This window comes from Bos mutus, chromosome 6 (genome assembly GCF_027580195.1).
Source record: "Bos mutus isolate GX-2022 chromosome 6, NWIPB_WYAK_1.1, whole genome shotgun sequence".
NCBI classification, from domain to species: domain Eukaryota; kingdom Metazoa; phylum Chordata; class Mammalia; order Artiodactyla; family Bovidae; genus Bos; species Bos mutus.
In genome coordinates, this window is record NC_091622.1 from 22,523,999 (window position 1) to 22,546,807 (window position 22,809).

General features: G+C 40.2%; 1 protein-coding gene across 2 annotated transcripts in view; it reads left to right on the top strand.

Annotated features, from left to right (window-relative positions):
* The window catches only part of SLC39A8 (solute carrier family 39 member 8), an 83,303-nt gene extending 66,697 nt beyond the window's left edge, over nucleotides 1-16,606 (top strand). For both annotated transcript variants that reach the window (XM_070372092.1, XM_005899819.3), the window contains exons 7-9: nucleotides 9,894-10,101; nucleotides 11,007-11,191; nucleotides 15,169-16,606. In XM_070372092.1, coding sequence (XP_070228193.1) covers nucleotides 9,894-10,101; nucleotides 11,007-11,191; nucleotides 15,169-15,318 — 543 coding nt within the window. In that variant the 3' untranslated portion in view covers nucleotides 15,319-16,606. The remainder of the gene's footprint in view (nucleotides 1-9,893; nucleotides 10,102-11,006; nucleotides 11,192-15,168) is intronic.
* The last annotated feature ends 6,203 nt before the right edge of the window (nucleotides 16,607-22,809 follow it).

Below are 22,809 nucleotides of genomic sequence, written 5' to 3' on the forward strand. Positions count from 1 at the left end.
ATGTGCATTTAAGAGTCATCCATGTCTTTTCATGGCTTGATAGCTCATTTGGGGGCTGGGGGACTTTAATAAGATTCTGTTGTCTGGATGTCTCATAGTTCATTTATCCATTCACCTAATTAAGGATATCTTAGTTGCTTCCAAGTTTTGGCAATTAGGAAAAAAATACTGTAAACATCAGGTCTTTATGTGGACATAAGTTTCCAGCTTCTTTGGGTAAATATCAAGGAGCATCATTGCTGAATTGTACGGGAAGAATATGTTTAGTTTTGTAAGAAATTGCCAAACTGTCTTCCAAAGTGTCTGTACCATTTTACATTCCCACTGGCAATGAATGAGTGTTCCTGCTGCTCCGAATCCTTTCCTGTGTTTGGTGGTGTTAGTGTTACTGAGCTTGGCCATTCTAATAGGTGTGTAGTGTTATCTTGTTTCAATTTGCTTTTCCCTGATGACATATGATATGGAGCTTTTCCTATCCTTATTTGACATCTGTAAGTCTTCTTTAATGAAGTGTCTGTTAAGGTCTTTGGCTCATTTTTTAATTGATTGTTTTCTTATTGTATATTTTGCTTAAGTCTTTATCAGATATCAGATATTTGTCTTTTGCAAATATTTTCTCACATTCTGTGGCTTGTCTTTTCATTCCATTGGCATTGTTTTTGGAAGGAGAAGGTTTAAATTTTAATAAAGTCCAGGCTATCAATTATGTCTTTCATGGATTATGCTTTTGGTGTTGTATCTAAAAAGCCATGGCCGTACTCAGGGTCATCTAGGTTTTCTCCTATCTTATCATCTAGGAGTTTTAGAGTGTGGCATTTATAGTTAGGTCTATGATCCATTTTGAATTCATTTTTGTTTGTGAAGGGTATAAAGTCTGTGTCTACACTTTTGGTTTTTGTTTTTTTTTTAATATGGATGTTCACTTATTTCAGCACCATTTAAACCTTCTCCTTGCAAAAGACAATGCCAACAGAATAAGACAAGCCACAGAATGCGAGAAAAGACTTTCTGCATTGTATTGCTTTTGCTTCTTGGTCCAAGATAAGTAGACCATGTTTATATGTGTCTACTTTTAGGCTCTCTATTTGTTCCATTGATCTATTTGTCTATTATTTCATCATAATGCACCATCTTGATTACTGTAGCTTCATAGTAGTCTTGAAGTCCGACAGTGTCAGTTATCCAACTTCTTTCTTTCCTTCAATGTTGTGTTAGCTATTCTAGGAATTTTTCATTTTCATATAGATTTAGAATAAAAAAAATATCGACAAAATAACATTCTGAGATTTTGATTGGGATTGCACTGAGTCTGTTGATCAACTTGGGAAGGACTAACATTTTGACAACTATTCATTGTCTTCTAATGCATGAATGGAATAGTTCTTTGATTTCTTTCATCATAGTTTTGTGCCTTTCCTCATATAGGTCCTCCACATATTTTGTTAGATTTATACCTGAGTGGTTAATTTTAGGGCGTACTAATATACATGCTATTATGATTTTAATTTCAAATTCTACTTGTTCATTGCTGGCATATTGGAAAGCAACTGATTTTTATGTTAACCTGCATCCTGAAACCTTGCCAGACTTGCTTATTATGTTTTAGGAGCTTTTTTGTTGATCCTGTAGCATTTTCTACATAGACGGTCATGTCCGTTTGCCAACAAAGACAGTTTTATTTATTTCTTCCCAATATGTATATACCTTTTATTTCCTTTTCTTGTCTGACTGCATTAGCTAAGATCCAAGTAACTTTCCAAAGGACATGGAGCTATTAATATTAAGTAGCAGAGCCATTACTTAAACTCACACCCATTTGGTGCCAAAGCCCATATCCTTAAATCGTTAAGCTAGCTTGCATTCAATGCCTCTTTCTTTAACTCTCATCTCTTTATTTGTGGCATCTTAAAATAATATTTTATAGCTTTTATGTTACATGAGTTTCTCTTTTATGGGCATAGATTTTATGTTTAGCTTTGCATATAATTTTCAGCTTTTGTTTATTTATACTTCCTTTTGCCATCTTAATTATGTTTTTTGGAGGGTTTCTACTTTCATTTTTGACTTGGTGCTTCTTTTTTTTAATAACCAGAATTCTTGCTCTGTAAAATTCTTTCAGCATGGTATATGGAATTTGAAATTTAACTTTTACTGCAGTGGTTGCCTGCTTTTACCTTCTTATCAGTAAAATAGAAGATAACAAACCATAAAAAACATTTTTATTAATCATGGCTCACATTGCCTCCCCCGATGCAGAGTGAATTCTGATAGTGTTCATGCTGATTTTTGCAGCCATTAATTTAACAAAAAAGGATTTCACTTAGTGGGACCATACGCCCTCTTAAATGCAGACTAAACCTGGCAGGTAGCCTGCTTCTCCAGCTTCTCCACCTTGTTTGCTGGTGATAACTCCTGAGTCAGCAAAAGGTTCACTTTTGCTTCTTGCTGGTTCTCATCCCATGGCTTTAATGTTTTGTTTTGTGAGTATTGTAATAACATAATTCAAAAAATCCAGAACACCCATAAAAGATAAAAGAAGAAACCCAAGGATTACCCATGTTACTGTCCCCAAGGGAGAACCATGATTAGCATATTTATATGTATCTTTTCAAGTTGCACTCAGACCATCGTAGGATTATAATATTAATTTTTACAAAAGGTGCCCAGTAGGCATGTTGTTACGTATAAATATAAATATATTTTACCTCAATGCTATGTTTTGGAAAAATACAGATATTCATCATCTCTGCTACTTTGCATAGTATTTCACTGCAGGTGTAAGCCATATTTATATGATCCATGTCCTATGCAGGATAGCCAAGTTCTTTCTTTTTTTTCCTAATCTTCCCCCACCTCTTTGCCCTCCTTCTTGTTCTTCTCCACCCTCTCCTTTTTCTTCTCTTTTTCCTTATCCTACTTATCTTCCTCTTTTGATAGCTCTTCCTGCTCCTCCCAACACATGCCACTTCTCCTTCTTCCTATCTTCCTCTTCCGCCTCCTCTCACACCTGCCTCTGTCTCTTTTTTTGGTCTTCTTTAATTTTCTTTAACTGCCTTATTTAACTTTAAACTGTTCTGCAATAAGCGCACTTGCTTTCTTCATTATGATTTCTTAGTACTTTTTTGTTTTACTTTTTCTTCTTCCCCTCCATACTTAAGTTGGTATTCTATTCAGTCTCCCTTCCACTCTCATAACTTTGTTCATGCTATTATTTCTCCCCCACTTCTGATTAGTCTATGCTTTGCTTTGACTTCATTTTCATTAATAATTTAGGTGAACAATTTTATGCACCTTGCTGATGATTACACTGTAATTCTTGTCAGAGCCAAGCAAGACCTTGGTTTGCCTGGATTTCAGACCAGTGGTCTTTTCACTAGATTGCATTGCCTTATCATGACTGAGGTTAGAAATAGCCTCATATTTAGTGTACAGGTGAAACAAGGAAGAAAGCAAACAAGCAACGAGACCAAAGAAAAATAAAAAAATAACGGGAAAGAGAGTAGTCCTAATTTAACAAAAACTTGACTCTAGTGTTCTCTCTGCTCAGTGACTTTGTTCTAGGTGAATTAAAAAAGAACTGTTCATGAATGTTTGCCTGCTTTCATTCCTTCTAAGACTTTTAAAAATGTATAACAGTTAATCTAGCCAACAGTGTTATTTCAGACCTAAGATTATAAGATTAAAGAAAGTATAATAAACATAGTAATATCTGTACTCAGAGGTAAAAGAACCATGCCTGATATATTAATTTGTTTTTCAGAATTAAAGGAATTTGTATACAGGCTCTGTACAAAATTTCAGGTAGTTAAGACTTGGTCTAGCAATCTTTTCCCTAAGTCATCACAAGTAAATAAGGAAATTATAAATATGTGATTAGGCAAATCAAGTTGGTAAAGGAAAACAACTGGTCTTTTGAAGTGTATCTTGGCAGTAAGTTTTTGCAAAGCCAAGGTTACTTTCTCTATGGTGTTTCTCATGACTGCCTTTGTTTCTCTTTGACAGTAATTGTTTCCTAATCTGGGACTTTTCACCCAAGCCACCCATTTGACATGTACTAAGTCATTGTCAGAACTCTCCACCATGACCTGTCCGTCTTGGGTGGCCCTACATGGCATGGCTCATAGCTTCATTGAGTTAGACAAGGGTGTGGTCCATGTGATCAGATTGGTTAGTTTTCTGTGATTGTGGTTTTCATTCTGTGTGCTCTCCGATGGAGAAGGATAAGAGGCTATGGAAGCTTCCTGATGGGAGAGACTGACTGAGGGGGAAACTGGGTCTTGTGCTGATGGGCAAGGCTATCCTTAGTTCAGTTCAGTTCAGTTCAGTTGCTCAGTTGTGTCCAACTCTTTGCGACTCCATGAACTGCAGCATACCAGGCCTCTCTGTCCATAACCAACTCCCGGAGTTCACACAAACTCATGTCCATCGAGGCGGTGATGCCATCCAACCGTCTCATCCTCTGTCGTCCCCTTCTCCTCTTGCCTTCATCAGGGTCTTTTCAAATGAGTCAGTTCTTCACATCAGGTGGCCAAAGTACTGGAGATTCAGCTTCAACATCAGTCCTTCCAGTAAATCTTCAGGACTAATTTCCTTTAGGATGGACTGGGTTGGATCTCCTTGCAGTCTGAGGGACTCTCAAGAGTCTTCTCCAACACCACAGTTCAAAAGCATCAATTCTTCTGCACTCAGCTTTCTTTATAGTCCAACTCTCACATCCGTACATGACTACTGGAAAAACCATAGCCTTGACTGGATGGACCTTTGTTGGCAAAGTAATGTCTCTGCTTTTTAATATTTTGTCTAGGTTGGTCATAACTTTTCTTCCAAGGAGTAAGCGTCTTTTAATTTCATGGCTGCAGTCACCATCTGCAGTGATTTTGGAGCCCCCAAAAATAAAGTTTGATCTGTTTCCACTGTTGCTCCATCTATTTCCCATGAAGTGATGGGCCTGGATGCCATGATCTTCATTTTCTGAATGTTGAGCTTTAAGCCAACTTTTTCACTCTCCTCTTTCACTTTCTTCAGGAGGCTCTTTAGTTCTTCTTCACTTTCTGCCATAAGGGTGGTATCATCTGCATCTCTGAGGTTATTGATGTTCCTCCCTGCTATCTTGATTCCAGCTTGTGCTTCATCCAGCCCATCATTTCTCATATAAGCTAAATAACCAAGGTGACAATATACAGCCTTGACACACTCCTTTCTCTATTGTATTCAATGTAATACAATAAAATGGGGCCATGCTCAGTAAATCTTTAATCCAATTTTCTGTTGATGGGTGGAGCTGTGTTCCCTCCCTGCTATTTACCTGGGGCCAAACTATGTTGAAGGTAATGAAGATAATGGAGTTCTCCTTCAAAAGATTCCATGAATGTACTGCTGCACTCAGTGCCCCCAACCTTGCAGCAGGCCACCACTGACCCATGCCTCTACTGGAGACTCCTGGACACTCCCGGGCAAGTCTGGGTCAGTCTCTTCTGGGGTCACTGCTGCTTTCTCCTGGGTGCTGGTGCACACAAGATTCTCTTTGTGCCCTCCAAGACTCTATTTTCCAGTCCTGTGTAAGTTCTGGCAGCTCTGTGGTGGGGTTAATGGCGACCTCCTCCAAGAGGGCTTATGTTATACCCAGGTCTTCTTCACCCAGAGCCCCTGCCCACGTGGCAGTCCACTGCTGACCTGTACCTCCACAGGAGATGCTCAAACACAGTTCTGTCTCACTCTCTGTGGGGTCCCTGGGTCCTGGTGTGCACAAAATTGTTTGAGCCCTCTGAGTATCTCTGGCAGGAATGGGGTTTGATTCTAAACATGAATTCGCCCCTCCTACCATCCTTCTGGAGAAGGCAATGGCACCCCACTCCAGTACTCTTGCCTGGAAAATCCCATGGACCGAGGAGCCTGGAAGGCTGCAGTCCATGGGGTCACTGAGGGTCGGACACGACTGAGCGACTTAGCTTTCACTTTTCACGTTCATGCATTGGAGAAGGAAATGGCAATCCACTCCAGGGTTCTTGCCTGAAGAATCCCAGGGATGGCGGAGCCTGGTGGGTTGCTATCTATGGGGTCGCACAGAGTCGGACACGACTGAAGCAACTTAGCGGCAGCAACCATCCTTCTAGAGCTTCTCCTTTGCCCTTGGATGTTGGGTATGTCCTCAAAATCACTCCAGCACCGCGTAGCCACCACTCCAGCACCTACTGTCTTGCTGGGGCTTCTCCTTTGCCCTTGGATGTGGGGCATCTCCTCAGCTGCTCCAGTGCTGTGCAGCCGCCAATCCCAAAGAAAGGCAATGCCAAAGAATGCTCAAACTACCACACAATTGCACTCATGGAGAAGGCAATGGCAACCCACTCCAGTACTCTTGCCTGGAGAATCCCATGGACGGAGGAGCCTGGTAGGCTGCTGTCTATGGGGTCGCATAGAGTCGGACACGACTGAGCGACTTCACTTTCACTTTTCACTTTTCATGCATTGGAGAAGGAAATGGCAACCCACTCCAGTGTTCTTGCCTGGAGAATCCCAGGGACGGGGAAGCCTGGTGGGCTGCCGTCTATGGGGTCACACAGAGTCAGACACGACTGAAGTGACTTAGCAGCAGCAGCACACGCTAGTAAAGTAATGCTCAAATTTCTCCAAGCCAGGCTTCAGCAATACGTGAACCGTGAACTTCCAGATGTTCAAGCTGGTTTTAGAAAAGGCAGGGGAACCAGAGATCAAATTGCCAACATCTGCTGGATCATCAAAAAAGCAAGAGAGTTCCAGAAAAACATCTATTTCTGCTTTATTGACTATGCCAAAGCCTTTGACTGTGTGGATCACAACAAACTGTGGAAAATTCTTCAAGAGATGGGAATACCAGACCACCTGACCTGCCTCCTGAGAAATCTGTATGCAGGTCAGGAAGCAACAGTTAGAACTGGACATGGAACAACAGACTGGTTCCAAATAGGGAAAGGAGTACATCAAAGCTATATATTGTCACCCTGCTTATTTAACTTATATGCAGAGTACATCATGAGAAATGCTGGGCTGGATGAAGCATAGCTGGAATCAAGATTGCTGGGAGAAATATCAATAACCTCAGATATGCAGATGACACCACCCCTATGGCAGAAAGTAAAGAAGAACTAAAGAGCCTCTTGAAGAAAGTGAAAGAGGAGAGTGAAAAAGTTGGCTTAAAGCTCAACGTTCAGAAAACGAAGATCATGGCATCCAGGCCCATCATTTCATGGCAAATAGATGGGGCAACAGTGGAAACAGGTCAAATTTATTTTGGGGGGCTCCAAAATCACTGCAGATGGTGACTGCAGCCATGAAATTAAAAGACGCTTACTCCTTGGAAGAAAAGTTATGACCAACCTAGACAGAATATTAAAAAGCAGAGACATTACTTTGCCAACAAAGGTCCATCTAGTCAAGTCTATGGTTTTTCCAGTAGTCATGTACAGATGTGAGAGTTGGACTATAAAGAAAGCTGAGTGCTGAAGGATTGATGCTTTTGAACTGTGGTGTTGGAGAAGACTCTTGAGAGTCCCTCAGACTGAAAGGAGATCCCAACCAGTCCATCCTAAAGGAAATCAGTCCTGAAGATTCACTGGAAGGACTGATGTTGAAGCTGAAACTCTGTATTTTGGCCACCTGATGTGAAGAACTGACTCAATTGAAAAGAAGGTGATGCTGGGAAAGACTGACGGCAGGAGGAGAAGGGGACAGCAGAGGATGAGACGGTTGGATGGCATCACCGCCTCGATGGACATGAGTTTGAGTGAACTCCAGGAGTTGGTGATGGACAGGGAGGCCTGGTGTGCTGTGGTTCATGGGGTCGCAAAGAGTCAGACATGACTGAATGACTGGACTGAACTGAACTCAACTGAAGTCGTTGTTGTTTATTACATTGTGGCAGTTAAGATATATCAACTATTGAATTAATTAAATAAGGACAGAGGCTGAGGTAGTTCAAATGTCATATGTAAGCAATCCAAAATCTAAGCCTGTAAATGCCTCAAGGCTACAAAATCAAAACCTAAAGACAGTCAGTTCCTAACTTCCAAGTAGACATTGAATGGTATTCAATCAATAATTTCCTTGCTTTGCTTCCATCTTTTCTCTGTAAAAGTCTCCGTAGGCTTCCTGTCCCTGGAATGTTCCTAACTACTCCTGGTTTGACACTGCCAGCTTGGAATCCATTCTTGCTTGAATAAACTCTTAAATTATTTAATTTGTCTCAGATTATGTTTTAACACTGTACAGTGAAAAGACCACATTTTAAAACCAGGAGGAATTCTTTTTATGCTGATAAGAACTGCCTTCTAAAGTAAAAGGAGATTAATGTTGCTTCCTGTGTTTTTGAGAGAAGGGGATGTTCCCCTTGCAAATTGCTGGTAGCTCAGTGGTAAAGAATCCACCTGCAATGCAGGAGCCACAGGAGACATGGGTTAGATCCCTGGGCCTGGAAAATCCCCTGGAGGAGGGCATGGCAACCCACTCCAGTATTCTTTCCTGGAGAATCCCATGGACAGAGGAGCCTGGTGGGCTACAGTCCATAGGGTCACAAAGAGTCGAACATGACTGAAGCAACTGAGCGTGCATGCGTGCACAAACAAAATCTCCCTCAAAGGTGAAGATTTGCCACTAATGAAACAGTGAAAAGGTGTGTGGTAAGATTGGAAGTCAGCTTTGAAAGAATGGTCCCCAAAGTGTTTTGAGCATTTAAGTGACGTCAGAGAAAAAGCACCACCTCTCAGATGATTGCTCTGAAGGAAGCCCTTTTCGGCTGATATATGTTGCACAATTTTTAGAGTCAGCTGTATACTTTACATCTTGTTTCTCCAAGGTAAATAGGCTTCTTGGAGATAGAACCTGTGTTTCCCACTTCTGTGTACTTCCTGTAGCATTCAACAGACTGTTGTATAAATTGCAGATGTTCAATAAATATGTTGATTAGCTGCTGAGGTAGAGTTGAGGGGAGGAGAATTAGGAATAAAATGTTCTCCAGTTAATTGCAAATTGCTTCCCTACTTAAAAATGAATTTGCATTTTATTATCTTTTCCCACAGTTTCTGGAATATGCTTCAGTTGGCATCTGTCATTTGATTTTATACAATTTTGTAAATTTTATGGAAATTTAAATTCTTTTTGAAAAAATTTCTTATGGAAATTAAAATTCTTACAAAGATTCTGCTGTAGGATTTTCTGTTGTTTCATGGTGGAAAGAAGTGTGGTGTAAAGGCAACCCTATTTTAATCATACTTCATATAATTTGTTAAGAGAATCATTGAAATTTAGAGCTTGTAGGATATCCTAAACACCCAGAACTCTACCTGGAACACAGTGGAAACGTACTAAGTCATTGAAAAATAAATGAATAATTTAGAGCATTCTCTTCACTTCATGATCAAAGACGCTAAAGCTCAGATTACTTGCTCACAGTTACAAGGTTGGCACAGGATAGATTAGAATACATACTCCTTGATGTTATCATGCTTTAAATGTGGATTTCACATTCAAATTATAACATGGAAAAGAATTTAAATTCAGTCTTTGAAAAACTTCTTTTACTTTAAAGTGTATGAATAAATCAAATTCTTAGGTTAATATCTATTAATATTACATTTTAGGAAGGGAGTAGTAAGAATTTGTTCATACAAGTCAAAAGGATTGTTTGAAGAGAAACCAGAGTAAAATGTCTTTTAAGTGGTTTGTTCAAGGCCTGTCAGTCTCTTCCTTTCTCCAAGTTTTTTTCCTCCATTTTTTATGATTAGTGGTTCCTATCCACTATGAAAGACTTTCTGTTGGAAACATTTGTCTCTCTCAACACATAATACATCTACTTCTCTGTATCACTTGGACTTTCAAGAAATGTTGGTTATCCTGTGGATTGATTTTCTGTTATTTTACAGGATGGAAAAAAAGAGTCAAGCTCGTGTACTTGTTTGAAGGGGCCAAAGCTCTCAGAAATAGGGACGATTGCCTGGATGATAACGCTCAGTGATGCCCTCCACAATTTCATCGATGGCCTGGCCATCGGGGCCTCCTGCACCTTGTCTCTTCTGCAGGGACTCAGCACCTCCATAGCCATCCTATGCGAGGAGTTCCCTCATGAATTAGGTAAGGAGTTCTTCTCATGTCGTCTAAGTCCGTTAACTTCTTGGTTTAAGGGGAGGGAGACATTTCAGATGACACACTCTTAAAACTCCTGCTGATGTCTCGAAATGAAGCAGCCTTTTTAGACATTGGTTATTATCATTTATTTCATCCAAAAAGAGAAAAAAGTATTTAAGTAGAGAACAAATCTACTAAACTATTTAAGTAGAGAACAAATGTATGAACACCAGTGATGGGGGAAGAGGTGGGGTGGAATGAATTGGGAGATTGGGATTGATTGTTGTTGTTCAATAGCTAAGTTATGACTGACTCTTGGCAACCCCATGGACTGCAGCACGCCAGGCTTCCCTGTCCTTCCCTTGGTCAAATTGTCTCCCGAAGTTTGCCCAAGTTCATGTCTGTTGAGTTCAGTTCAGTTCAGTCGCTCAGTCATGTCCGACTCTTTGCCACCCCATGGACTGCAGCACGCCAGGCCTCCCTGTCCATCACCAACTCCCAGAGTTCACTCAAACTCATGTCCATTGAATCGGTGATGCCATCTAACCACCTCATCCTCTGTGGTCCCCTTCTCCTCCCACCTTCAATCTTTCCCAGCATCAGGGTATTTTCCAATGAGTCAGCTCTGGTGATGCCATCCAACCATCTCATCTTCTGCCACCCTCTTCACCTTTTGCTTTCACTATTGACAGTGTGTATAAAATAGATAACTAGTGAGAACCTGCTGTGTAGCTCAGGGAACTCTGCTTGGTGCTCTGTGGTGACCAAAATGGGAAGGAAATCGAAAAGAGAGAATACCTGTTTGCTGCACAGTAGAAGCTAACACAACATTGTAAAGTAACTATACTCCAGTAAAAAGTAATTAAAAAAAAAAGAAAAACTATTGACTTAATGTATTCTTCTTCTTCTAGGGGACTTTGTGATCCTACTCAATGCAGGAATGAGCACTCGACAAGCCTTGTTATTCAATTTCCTTTCTGCATGTTCCTGCTATGTTGGGCTAGCTTTTGGCATCTTGGTGGGCAATAATTTTGCTCCAAATATTATCTTTGCCCTTGCTGGAGGCATGTTCCTCTATATTTCTCTGGCGGACATGGTAAGAAATTTTAAGCTTTTATTGTATTTTAAATTTGGAAATAAACATCTGGGTTATGAATTGACTGCTGCTGCTGCTACGTCACTTCAGTCGTGTCTGATTCTGTGCAACCCCATAGACGGCAGCCCACCAGGCTCCCCCGTCCCTGGGGTTCTCCAGGCAAGAACACCGGAGTGGGTTGCCATTTCCTTCTCTAAGGGTGACCTTTTGCTTTTCTCAGTGTGGATGGCCTTTCTGTTGTCATTTAAAGTATTTCAGGTCCGCTCTTTTTGAGTGGTTTGTACTAATAGTGATTTGACAGTGATTCTCATCAATTCTTTCATCTAGGTAGGATCTCATTGCTAGAGGACAAAATGACTTATTTTTGTTGAAGTAGAGATATTTTCCCAGGTGTTTTTCCTTGTGGGTAAAGCTTGTATCCTGCTATGGTATGGCTCCAAAGGACTTTTCACCCTTTTTTCAAGAAGAGGTCATATTTGGAAGGAAATGACTTGTTGAATAAAGTAAATAGCATTCTGTTACTTCAAAGTTCTAAACAGTAAGAGACTTTTGAGGTAGAGTAAATTTGATAAGTTAAAGGTGAACAATATTTACTTGGGTCAGTATATATTTATATCTATGTTTATGTTTATGCTGTTTCTGTGTTTGTCTCTGTGTGTGTGTGTAAGGGAGAGAGTATCAGTGGTTCCGTGCATTTTCAAATAAATCATGGATGGCTTTCTAGAAAACGAAAATGTGCTAAATGGATGCAAATCAAGGAATGTTTCCTTTGCATTTGGAACTGAATGTCTTTTTACATGTATAACTTACTAATTTAATTTCCTCCATCTGCATTAACTCTGTTCATTGTTCTGTGCAGACCCTTATAAGCACAAGGATTTCATCTCTTAGAACCATCACTGCATTTATGTTTTTCTTCACAGAATTTAGTGCCTCATAATGTATTTACGTTAGGTCATCACTTCTTTTCTTTTGAAATATAAGAACAGAATCTATTAGAGTTATTCGGTTTAAAGAAATAATACAAATAAATGATGCTATATATACTTACGGCAGCTTTGCTTTTTTCAGAATGGCTTCACAAATTTCATCCATTGTATCCTTGTAATTTACGTTTTCTCAAATCAGGCAAATGGAGTGACTGCAGAGTCTGGAGGTCTCCTGAATGCTTTGGCACATTGCACCATAGCAAATCACTTGGAAATGTGTTTTGAAAAGATGACATTTACAGATCTCTTCATGAGCCTTTTCAGTAAAAGTTTTGTGCTGAGAAAGAGTGGATTTTAAGTATAGAACTTGGGGTTTTAATTGCTTTCACCATCATGAGATTGTTATAGTCTTCGATTCAAAAACAGCACTGTTTATTTAAAAAACCTTATGATTTTATGAGGGATAGAACAAGCCAAAGGAAACAAATTGAAGAGAATAAGAATTAACTATATAGTGACTTCTGAAAGCATATTTCATCAGCTATTATCAATTGATATTTTTGTATCAGGCTTGAAAATTGGTAAGGCATTGTAGATGGTGGAGGGAGCAGAAAGGCATGGTTTTTTTGTCTACAAAGAGGGGAACCTGTAATTCAACAAACAAAACCACACACATGATTACATAAATACAAGTAAAAACTGAAATGAATGGAAAAACAGTATATGTGATGCAAGATGATAATAGGGGTGTCTAAGTTGTTTGGGGAGGCCTTACAAATAGCTGTGAAAAGAAGAGAAGCGAAAAGCAAAGGAGAAAAGGAAAGATATAAACATCTGAATGCAGAGTTCCAAAGAATAGCAAGAAGAGATAAGAAAGCCTTCTTCAGCGATCAATGCAAAGAAATAGAGGAAAACAACAGAATGGGAAAGACTAGAGATCTCTTCAAGAAAATTAGAGATACCAAGGGAACATTTCATGCAAAGATGGGCTCGATAAAGGACAGAAATGGTATGGACCTAACAGAAGCAGAAGATATTAAGAAGAGATGGCAAGAATACACAGAAGAACTGTACAAAAAAGATCTTCACGACCCAGATAATCACGATGGTGTGATCACTGACCTAGAGCCAGACATCCTGGAATGCAAAGTCAAGTGGGCCTTAGAAAGCGTCACTACAAACAAATCTAGTGGAGGTGATAGAATTCCAGTTGAGCTATTCCAAATCCCAAAAGATGATGCTGTGAAAGTGCTGCACTCAATATGCCAGCAAATTTGGAAAACTCAGCAGTGGCCACAGGACTGGAAAAGGTCAGTTTTCATTCCAATCCCAAAGAAAGGCAATGCCAAAGAATGTTCAAACTACTGCACAATTGCACTCATCTCACACGCTAAAGCCTTCAGCAATATGTGAACCGTGAACTTCCTGATGTTCAAGCTGGTTTTAGAAAAGGCAGAGGAACCAGAGATCAAATTGCCAACATCCGCTGGATCATGGAAAAAGCAAGAGAGCTCCAGAAAAACATCTATTTCTGCTTTATTGACTATGCCAAAGCCTTTGACTGTGTGGATCACAATAACCTGTGGAAAATTCTAAAAGAGATGGGAATACCAGACCACCTGATCTGCCTCTTGAGAAATTTGTATGCAGGTCAGGAAGCAACAGTTAGAACTGGACATGGAACAACAGACTGGTTCCAAATAGGAAAAGGAGTACGTCAAGGCTGTATATTGTCACCCTGTTTATTTAACTTCTATGCAGAGTACATCATGAGAAATGCTGGGCTGGAAGAAGCACAAGCTGGAATCAAGATTGCCGGGAGAAATATCAATAACCTCAGATATGCAGATGACACCACCCTTATGGCAGAAAGTGAAGAGGAACTCAAAAGCCTCTTGATGAAAGTGAAAGTGGAGAGTGAAAAAGTTTGCGTAAAGCTTAACATTCAGAAAACGAAGATCATGGCATCTGGTCCCATCATTTCATGGCAAATAGATGGGGAAACAGTGGAAACAGTGTCAGACTTTATTTTTTTGGGCTCCAAAATCACTGCAGATGGTGACTGCAGCCATGAAATTAAAAGAGGCTTACTCCTTGGAAGGAAAGTTATGACCAACCTAGATAACATGTTCAAAAGCAGAGACTTTACTTTGCCAACAAAGTTTCATCTAGTCAAGGCTATGGTTTTTCCAGTGGTCATGTATGGATGTGAGAGTTGGACTGTGAAGAAGGCTGAGCGCCAAAGAATTGATGCTTTTGAACTGTGGTGTTGGAGAAGACTCTCGAGAGTCCTTCAGACTGCAAGGAGATCCAGCCAGTCCATTCTGAAGATCATCCTTGGGATTTCTTGGAAGGAATGATGCTAAAGCTGAAACTCCAGTACTTTGGCCACCTCATGCAAAGAGTTGACTCATTGGAAAAGACTCTGCTGCTGGGAGGGATTGGGGGCAGGAGGAGAAGGGGACGACAGAGGATGAGATGGCTGGATGGCATCACTGACTCGATGGACGTGAGTCTGGGTGAACTCCGGGAGTTGATGATGGACAGGGAGGCTTGGCGTGCTGTGATTCATGGGGTCGCAGAGTCAGACACGACTGAGCGACTGAACTGAACTGAAAGTTAGGAAGGCCTAGGAGAAGCCTTCCTATGAAAGTTAGAAAGCAGAAACCTCAAAGATTTAGCTCGTTGAAAGACTTGAGGGAAAAAAGGTTTTGGTGGGTGTGAAGATTTTGAGGATGGAAAGAGGCTGGATACATTTGAGGTCCGAATGATGTGGATGGAGCAGAGAGAGCAAGGAAGGGAGGGAGAGGAGGCATAAAATGAGATTAATCTCCAGCCACTGATTGACTAACCTGGGGCACAGTCTTCCTACTCTTCTTCTTGTTGATGTCTGATTACACTGGCTTTTGCTGTTATGCTCTCTGTACTAGAACATTTAAACCAGGGACAGAAACGCTCACCCCCTCCCACCCCCACAGGAATCTGTAATAACTTTTATGTTTGACCACAAGATGGCAACAGTTATCTAACAATGTATCTTTCCTCTAGTTTCCAGAGATGAACGATATGCTGAGAGAAAAGGTAACTGGAAGAAAAACCGATTTCACCTTCTTCATGATTCAGAACGCAGGGATGTTAACTGGATTCACAGCCATTCTTCTCATCACTTTGTATGCGGGAGAAATTGAATTGGAGTAATAAGAAGTGAAAGATGGTGGTGTTAATGAAGGCATTTAATAAATAAAAACAGCTCCAAAGGGATTTTTAAGCTGATCCTATTTAGTTAAAAGATAATTTTGTTTTTAGCTGTATGTCAAGAAAACTGATTATTGGTTTCAGGATCTGTGAAACAGACCATCATTTGTTGTTAAAAATGCTTTAAAAAGCTTTTGGTTCCAGTCTGAAAAGCCTGATACATGAGATCTTTGGTAAATGCTGACTTTTTTTTAATGTTTCACGCATATTAAAAAACCATCACAAAGAAAGAAACATGCATTCTGTAATCATTTCGACACCAAAACCCAGAGGAAAATATAAACTAGGCTGTATAAGCCTTTAAATCTCTATGGTTGGATCAAATGTTCAAGTAGTTTCAGAGTGGTTTCTTTCAATTAATTTGTTCTAGTGCTTTCACAAACAAGTACATAAAAATGTGGAAGAGAATCAAAATGTACAAAACACAGATATAAATGATTCCAAGGCCTTAATGAATCCAGGAGAGAAAGATTGCTCATAGCTTTGGTTTTGTTTTTATATTACAGATAGGGACTTTTTGGATGGCTTTGAAAACCATCTTGAAATAATATGAAATCAGTAAAATTTTGTTAACTCTACTAATTTCAGACTCAGATTTTTTTTTTTCCCTCTAAGTGTAATGTAACGCTGATGACAGCTCATCGGTGGTATCCAATGTATTTCCTTTGTCAAGGTGAAGAAATGTTGGTTTACAGAAAGAAATTGAATGTAATTTTAAGCAATTTACTTTTAAAGATGAACACAACTATTTAGCAGAGGATATTTTAAGTAAATGCAAAATAACAGCTGAATGGCTGTATATCAAAGACTAAGATATATGTTTTTTATGGGTGTCCAAGAAACAGAAAATACTTCTTTTGTATTCAGCCTATGTTTTTCCTATATGGTATATTTTGCAAAAAAAATCACACACAGCATGATTATTTTTCTACCTTTTATAAAAGATAGAGACTGTTTATTCATTTAGTAGATACAGAAATTTGGTCTATAATTGAACATCCTAGCCCCAATCTCACTCCCAAGTCACTTAAGGGAAGATGATTGAACTGAGAAAAATATTTGATAGATGCCAACAATGACCTCGGCAATTATACTGTCCCACAGGCTGTAAAATTGTATCACGTAGCAATAATGCAGAAGTGATGAATGTTTAGCATGTATGTTAATGTACATTTCCCTCTGACAATTGAAAAATATTGTTTGACCAAATAGTAAACACCTTTGAAACCTTGTATTGTGTCATTCATTATTCATTTTAATGGATAGTTTTTGAGTGACTTTCATGTACCTGGTATTACGAGGAAGAGAAATAGGTATGTTTATGTTAAAGCTATTCAGCAAATAAATACTGTAAAGATTAATCATTGTTCATTGAAATCAGTATACATAGAATCTATTTTTATCATTTCACCTGTTCACATTCAATCTTAGGAAATTATCTTTACCTTTTCAAAGCACAGATTATATGTCTGGGTTGAGAAGCTATTTAAGAAGCTACAGCACGGAGTATATATGTATCCTCTATGTCTTTGTGTCTATTCCTGCCCTGCAAATAGGTTTATCAGTACTAGTTTTCTAGATTTCCATATACATGTATTAATATGCAATATTTGTTTTTCTCTTTCTGACTGACTTCACTCTGTATGACAGACTCTAAGTTCATCCACATCACCAAAATGACCTAGTTTCATTCCTTTTTATGGCTGAGTAATATTCCACTGTGTGTACGTACCAGATCTTCTTTATCCATTCATCTGTCAGTGGACATCTAGGTTGCTTCCATGTCTTGGCTATTGTAAATAGTGCTGCAATGAACCTTGGGGTACATGTGTCTTTTTGAAGCATGGTTTTCTCAGGGTGTAAGCCCACCAGTGAGATTGCTGGGTCATTGACTTCCCAGGTGTCTCCATGGTAAAGAATCCACCTGCCAAGCAGGAGACATGGGTCAGGAAGATTTCTTGGAGAAGGAATGGCAACCTGCCCCAGTATTCTTGCTTTGGAAATCCTATAGACAGAGGAGCCTGGTGGGCTACAGTCCATGAGGTCACAAAGAATTGGACACAACTCAGCAACTAAACAACAAATAACAAAATGGTATATATACACTGCGTGCATGCATACTCAGTTGCTTTAGTTGTGTCTAGCCCTTTGTGACCCCATGGACTGTAGCCCATCAGGTTCCTCTGTCCATGGGACTCTCCAGGCAAGAATACTGGAGTGAGTTGCCATATCCTGTTCCAGGGGATCTTCCTGACCCAGGAATTGGGTCATGCCAGAACAGTGGGTTCTTTACGACTAGCACTCCCTGGGAAGCCCATATATACACGACCATGTGCAAAGTAGATAGCCAGTGGGAAGGCGCTGTATACGTATAGCACAGGGAGCTCACCTCAGTGCTCGGTGACAATGTAGAGGGGTGGGGTGGTGACGGGGGAGGGAGGTTTTAGAGGAGGGGTTTTACGTATACTTACGGCTGGTTCACATTGTTGTAGAGCAGAAACTAACAACATTGTAAAGCAATTATACTCCAATTAAAAATTTTTTAAAAAGCTGCAACATGATATTAAAACAAGATAGTTTAACAAACTCATCTGGTGTTGATCAAAATGTATGTGGACTGTCTGGGTGCTCTGTGTTAGTCTCTCTATGTATTGGTCTTTTGGCCATTTTTCTCAAGTATTAGAGACGATAGGGTATGACGACCTCAAAAATAGAAAATTGCTACTTATTAGAGGCTATGGTTCCAGGTAGAAGGTAGGATAGGGGAAACCGTGATTAAATTTAAATTATCCTAGATAACAAAATGTAAACCTGTCAGTCAACATACCTTATACTGAGACATTCATTATGCAAATTGAATATAATTTCAGGCTTTAAAGATGCTACTATGACAAACCAAAAGTGATTTCAATCCATTGTATGGGGGTGTACACTTTTATATTATTGAACTTTATAACAATTGATTACTAGTTTGGCATTTTCTGAGTCCTGAATCAGCCCCTGTCTGAGTCTGTTTAGACTGCTATAGCAAATACCACAGACTGAATAGGTTATAAACAACCAAAATCTATTTCTTACAGTTCTGGAGGCTGGAAGTCCATGATCAATGCACAGGCACATGTGGTGTCTGCTTTATAGATGGCACCTGCTTGCTGTGTCCACAGATGGGCCAAAGAATCTCTCTGGAGCCTCCTTTATGAGTGTGCTATTCCCATCCATGAGGGCTCCCCTGACCTTATGATCTAAGTATGTTCTTAAACCCTTACTTTCCATATCATCATCATTGGGGATTAGAATTTCAACATATGAGTTTTGGGGGGAACATTAACATTCAGACCATAAGAGACCTCTATTACTTACACTCGTAAGGGAAGGAAAATAACATTCTCATAGAAAGTAGAAATGAACCTAGCCCTGCCAGGTTCATAGCTACAGCATTGCTCAGCAGAGCCAACGGGAGACCCCAGTCTCTAGGTAGCATTTCATAAAGTCCTCTAGATGCTTAATGTTTCCAGGCTACCAACCCAACATCTAAAGGGTTTTCTTTACCTAAGAGCTTAAGGTTTTAAAAAGTGAATAAATTGGGAAGACTCAAAACAGCTCTATGAGTTTACCAGAAAATTAGTGTAGGTGTATTAACAGAACTAATTGTTGATGGTCTGTGCCAGTGGAATGTTAATTGCAAATCTGTCCTCCAGGCTCTGATTGGCATCGTCTTCCTTTGGGGCTTATGTTGGTTTTTAGCAATAGGTTGGTTTTTACCATGATTTCCAGATTCCTTTGTATTTATTTAAGGCCCATCACCCAGAGGAACATGGTGGGCTACATAGTCCAGGGGGTCACAAGAGTCGGACATGACTTAGCAACTAAACCACCACCACCATGCACAGTACAAGAAATTCTAACTGATAAATTCCTTAATACTGATGTTGCGACAGCTGCTTTCTCACTGACACTCTGCCTTCCCCCAGTTGTGGGCTGCCATACTCATGTAGATTGCATTGCCCTTAGCTTGTTTTCTGTGCGGAGTGTGCACAAAGCGTTCTCTCATGGTCACTCTGTGTACCAAAGGCTCCCAACTTCCGTGTCTCATAATCAGCATCTTTACTAGTAAAATTTCAGGCAAGCTAAGGCAGCTGGGCTTCCCAGGTGGTGCTAGAGGTGAAGAACCCACCTGTCAATGCAGGAGACATAAGAGACACGGGTTTGATCCCTGGGTTGGGAAGATCCCCTGGAGGAGGAAGTGGTAACCCACTTCAGCATTCTTGCCTGGAGAATCCCATGGACAGAGAAGCCTGGCAGGCTACAGTCCACGGGGTTGCAAAGAGTCAGACACGACAGAAGCAACTAAGTATGCAAGGCAGTTGGATAAACTGAAAATTCCTAATACCTATTTCATTAATTCTAAGACAGGCATTGCTTCCCCCCCTCACTCCCCTGCCCCCACCCCCAACACTTCTGAAGGGTGTGCTGAAATCACTAGCCACCAGGTGCATTGTTGAGGAACTTACAGTTGTGTGAAAAGGAAACATGGGAATCTGTATAGCACTGGGAACTCAGCTCGGTGCCCTGTGGTGACCTAGATGGGTGGGATGGCTGGGGGGAGGGAGACCCCAGAGGGAGGGGATATTTGTATGCAAATAGCTGGTTCACTTCCTAGTACAGCAGAGACTAACAGCATTGTAAAGCAACTATATCCCAATAGATTAAAAAAATAATAATAAAACAAGGGGAAAAAGAGGAAAATCATCAGTTGGACTCTGGGGTAAGGCCAAGAAAATGCCACCACGGTTGTGTTTAAGATTTGATGCTATCGAATAATGGGTGTGTTAACATGTTAGCTTGATTTTTTTTTTTTTTTTCTATAAAAAGAAGTATAGAGGAAGTGGTGCAGGGCTGGCAGGGCTGGTCCATGGTCTTTGGGAACCTGGGCTCCTTCGATTTGTAATCTTTGGCTTCTGACTTTAAGATTACTTCATGTTTTAAAGTGTTGGCAAGAGAGATCCCACTTTAAAGTCTAAATTCCACATAGCAGAAAGGAGGGAAGGGTAGAAGGCAAAATATTCACACCCAGCTCTTTATCTTCCTTAAAGGGGCTTGCTCAGAAGTAATATACAGTCATCCCCACTTACATTCATGTACCAGATTTAGTTGCAGGCTGCGCCAACTTGCCAGGGCAGCTGGGAAAGTGTGCTTTTAGCTGGGTATACCAACACAGGGTTCTGTTTCTCAGAAGAAGCAAAGAATGAATACTGGGTAGACCAGTGGTTGTGTCAGGTAAAGACAGGCTTGCATCTGGCTCACTGGGGGAACTTACTCAAGACGGTTCTGACACAGCCAGTTCAGGGAACTGCTTCTTTTAAAAATTCTCATGACTTCTTTCAGGTTAATTCCTTGACACTTTAACCATTTTAATTATACTAGGCCACCTGACCAATCTTATATATTCTTTTTTCATATTCTTTTCCATTATGGTTTATTATAGGATATTGAATGTAGGTCCTTGTGCTATACAAACATTCTAATACAGCAGTTAAGCATTGATATATTCATTTTAAGTATGATTTCTACCTCTTAAATTTAGCATAGTTGACAAGTACTTTTTGGACAGCCCTCCCACCTCTGCCACCTCCCTTGTCAAGATTTGGAGACAACTTCCTATTTGGGATGTGCTCAGTAGTGTCCAACTCTGAGACCCCATGGACTGTAGCCCACCAGGCTCCTCTATCTATGGAATTTTCCAGGCAAGAATAATGGAATGGGGTGTCATTTCCTGTTCCAGGGGATCTTACTGACCCAGTAAGGGGCCAGTAAGTCGCGGGTCAAACCTGCGACTCTTACATCTCCTGCATTGGCAGGTGGATTCTTTTCCACTGCATCACCCGGGAAGCCCTCCTGTTTGGGGTAGAGTATAGCAAAATCTCCCTATGTTCCACTAGTAGTGAACCAAAGTCCTGTAAAACTTGCAGATAAACTCCAATTCATTGTTTCACTTTGGAATACAAAAACATTGTAGATATTTAATTTTTGTGTTTAGCACTGATAGTACACCAGAAGCGATGGTTGGTCCTCAGTGGTGACTTGAGGGTCACATCTGATGCTACTGAAATGCTTTGGAGCTGAAGAGGGCCTCAGTCTGTAACCTAACAACCTGGGGTCTGGAACAGATCATGGTACTGAAATAATATTCTATGTATAGAACCATGATTTTTAATAGCAGGAGCAGGAGAGCAGAAAGAGTAACTTATATGCCTTGACAAGCTATGCAAAATCAGACTTTTTAGATAACTCCAAGGAAGATGTTTTATGTAGGATATGAATCTAGGCCATACTTCATACACCATGTGTTCACAGAACAATACAGTTTCTTAGCAACCATTACCTGGTTGTCAAGTTATTACTTGATTTTTATAGACACCTGGCTTTTTTAGGCACATGCATCACTAATACTTAAGCATAATATCCAGGTTAGTGCTGGAATAATTACATTTCACTTTTTTTCCAAATAAAACTTTAAAAATTAAGCATTCAAACTATAACTCTTTAAAAAAATAAGGCAGACCACTGCAGGGAATGAGAAAAATTCTGAGCTTCTTCTTGTGTGAATGAATGAATTCATTTATTTGCTTAGTATAACATACATGTGAAGCCCAGAGGTTACAAAGATGAATCAACTCATGTCTGCTCTCAGAAGGATCATAAGGGAATAGTCATGTAAAGACCAATGATACCACACTTGTAGGTTTATGGAAGAGGACACAGACAGACAAATATGCAGACAAATAGTAATTGGGCACAAGTGGGAGAATTCTCTTTAGGTTGGAGTGGGAATCGGTCAGACAAATCTTCACAGAGGAGATTGTGTTTGACTATTTGACTTTGGTTTTAGTGAATAAGTCTAATTCCTTTCTGCTTTTAGTGAATAAGTCTAATCCCTTTCTGACTTAACCTTTTCTCCCTTCCCATCACTTGAATCAAGATCTTCCCTCTGTGAGTTGAGATGAATCAGTTTTGCAATTAATGTTACTAAGTGATGCTTTGGGGATCACCAGGATGATACTTTTGGTATCAATGCACTGCTATCATTTACACTGTATCTACTTAATGGATTTCCCTTGACCCAAGTAAATATGTTTTGGTATCATTTATACCACAGTGGGCTTCACAGGTGGCTCAGTGGTAAAGAATCTACCTGTCAATGCAGGAGACATGGGAGATGCAGGTTCGATCCCTGGGTGAGACAATCCCCTGGAGAAGGAAATGGCCACCCACTCCAGTGTTCTTGCCTGGGAAATCCCTTGGAGAGGGGACCCTGGCAGGGTCCATGGGGTTGCAAAGTGTCAGACATGACTTAGCAACTGAGAAGGCATGCAGTACACCCCTGTATAGTGTGAGTATATTGGGGGTGGAAAGTTTTTAGATAACACGATAGTT